This window comes from Myotis davidii, unplaced genomic scaffold, assembly GCF_000327345.1.
Source record: "Myotis davidii unplaced genomic scaffold, ASM32734v1 scaffold1055, whole genome shotgun sequence".
NCBI classification, from domain to species: Eukaryota; Metazoa; Chordata; class Mammalia; order Chiroptera; family Vespertilionidae; genus Myotis; species Myotis davidii.
In genome coordinates this window covers 833074-835186 of record NW_006286477.1, presented here as the reverse complement: position 1 = coordinate 835186, position 2113 = coordinate 833074, and the positions used below count along the sequence as shown (strand labels likewise).

The following is a 2113-nucleotide window of genomic DNA, read 5'->3' as shown; positions in this document are numbered from 1 at the left end:
CAAGATATTCTAAGCACACCCTCATGACAGAATCTGAGGTTGAAAAACATAAGTGAAAGCTATTGTATGAGCACTGGTGCTGAGATCTCATTAGCTAAACAAGTCAAGTATCCAAACTCATAATCAAGCAGTGGAGGAATTAGACTCCACAACTCTAGTGAGGTAACACAACATATCGAAGGACATAAGGACAGAGAGAAATGAACAATTATACCCAACAATAAAATTAACGTACCACAATTAATTTTGGCCACAATTATTCACATCCCTTTTACAGACAAAACAAAAAAACAACAAACACTCATTCACTACCAAGACCAACAAAGGTCTATTTAATCAGATCAAGTTCAAAGTATAGGATTTCATTACCAACATTAAATACAAAGGAATCTCATCTTAATCCTGGGAAATTATAAACTGAAAAACAACACCCACAAACCAAAAGTATGTAATGGTGAGAAAGAGGCAGAATAACTAAATAGAGATGAGTAATAGCAGGTACCGAGCAGTAGCTTGGCCAATGCAATATTTTTTTGTTGTTAAACCTCACCCAAGGATATTTTTTCCATTGATTTTTAGAGAGAGAGGAAGGGAGTGGGAGAGAGAGAAACATCAATGATGAGAGAGAATCACAGATCGGCTGCCTCCTGCACGGCCCCCACTGGGGATGAGCCCACACCCCGGGCCTGTGCCCTGACCAGGAATCCAACCGTGACCTCCTGGTTCACAGGTCGACGCTCAACCCCTGAGCCACGCCGGTCGGGCGGTCATTGGATTTTAAGAGACCTTCCGACCTCTCGGTCCCCCTGAGAAATGAGTTAGAGCCCAGTTTTCTACATCCTGGCTCTAGCTGTGTGGCCTTGGGCAAAAGACACACCCTCTCTGAGCCTGGTGAGCCTGGTTCCCTCTCTAAGAGGTGGATGACGACGTCTCTCTTTCCGAGAATTTAATGAGGCTGAAAACGGACCGTTCCTCAGCCCAGTACCCCGTGGTCTGGCCGGCCTGCCCGCTGGAGGCCACGCCCCCAGCCCGTTACCTTCTGCTCCAGCGTCCTCTCCAGGGCGTCCACCCGCAGCTGCTCCTTCCGCAGGCTGGCCTGGGAGGCGGCCTGCTCCTGCTGGGCCTTGCCCCGGACCTGGGCAATCTCAGCATTGGCCCTGCGGGGTGGGGGCACTCAGGACGACCACATTCCCCCGTTTCGGCCTCCCCCTCCCTCCTCCCAACCAGGCGGGGGGACTGTCTGGCTCCAGCTCCCACCTACAAAGGCCCAGCACGGGCCCACGAGACACCCCGTCCCGACCCCGCTATCCCGAAGCCGAGGGGCTTTGGTGGGCGCCCCGGCCGCACCCTTTGCTTCTCACAGCCCACACGGTGCCAGCTTATCACGAACCAGGCTGGACTGTACTGAGTGACGCACCCTGACCCGGGCCGTGTCGGGCCCCCCGGTACCTGTCCAGCTTCTCCTCCGCGTGCACCTTCAGGGCCTGGTACCTCTGCTCCTCCTTCCTCACGCGGGACAGGTACTCCTGGGCGCACTTCTTCAGCACCTCTTCATTCTGCCACGACAGAGCCGACGCTCAGCCGCAGAGCCACGCCGGCTGGGCGGGCATGGCGTTTTAAGGGACAGGAGGTCCGTCAGGCCTGTGGGTCCCCCTGAGAAATGACTGGGAGCCAAAATAATCTATCTACATCCCAGCTCTAGCTGTGTGACCTCGGGCAAGTGACACACCCTCTCTGAGCCTGGTTCCATCTCGAGCCCACGGAGGAAATGCCGCTGGGAACCCCAGGAACTCTGACGAGGGCGTTAACTCAGACGCCAATCCGACTCCCCCGCCCCCCGCCTCCTCTCTCCCCGACCGTGTGCGCACGCACCGCGCACGCACCGCGCACGCACCTTGCGGAAGCCCTCCAGCACCTCCTTCATCTTCTCGTATCTCCGGAAGAGGTCGGCCAGGGACTTCTCCACGGAGTTCAGGTCGGCCAGGGCCTGCTCCTTCTCCAGCACCAGCTGCTGCACCGTCTGGTGGGAGACCGACTTCTCCCGCTGCTCGTCCTCTGGCGGGAGAGAGGCACGAAGCCATGGGGCCCACGGGCCGGGCCTGGTGTGGGGGCC

The 2113-nt window shown here is 56.3% G+C and overlaps 1 protein-coding gene across 1 annotated transcript in view; it reads right to left on the bottom strand.

Annotated features, from left to right (window-relative positions):
- Positions 1-753: 753 nt before the first annotated feature.
- The window catches only part of TACC2 (transforming acidic coiled-coil containing protein 2), a 35787-nt gene continuing 34427 nt past the window's right edge, over positions 754-2113 (bottom strand). The window contains exons 8-10 of the mRNA XM_015560160.1: positions 1895-2055; positions 1450-1556; positions 754-1157 (exon numbers count right to left, since the gene is read on the bottom strand). Coding sequence (XP_015415646.1) covers positions 974-1157; positions 1450-1556; positions 1895-2055 — 452 coding nt within the window. The 3' untranslated portion in view covers positions 754-973. The remainder of the gene's footprint in view (positions 1158-1449; positions 1557-1894; positions 2056-2113) is intronic.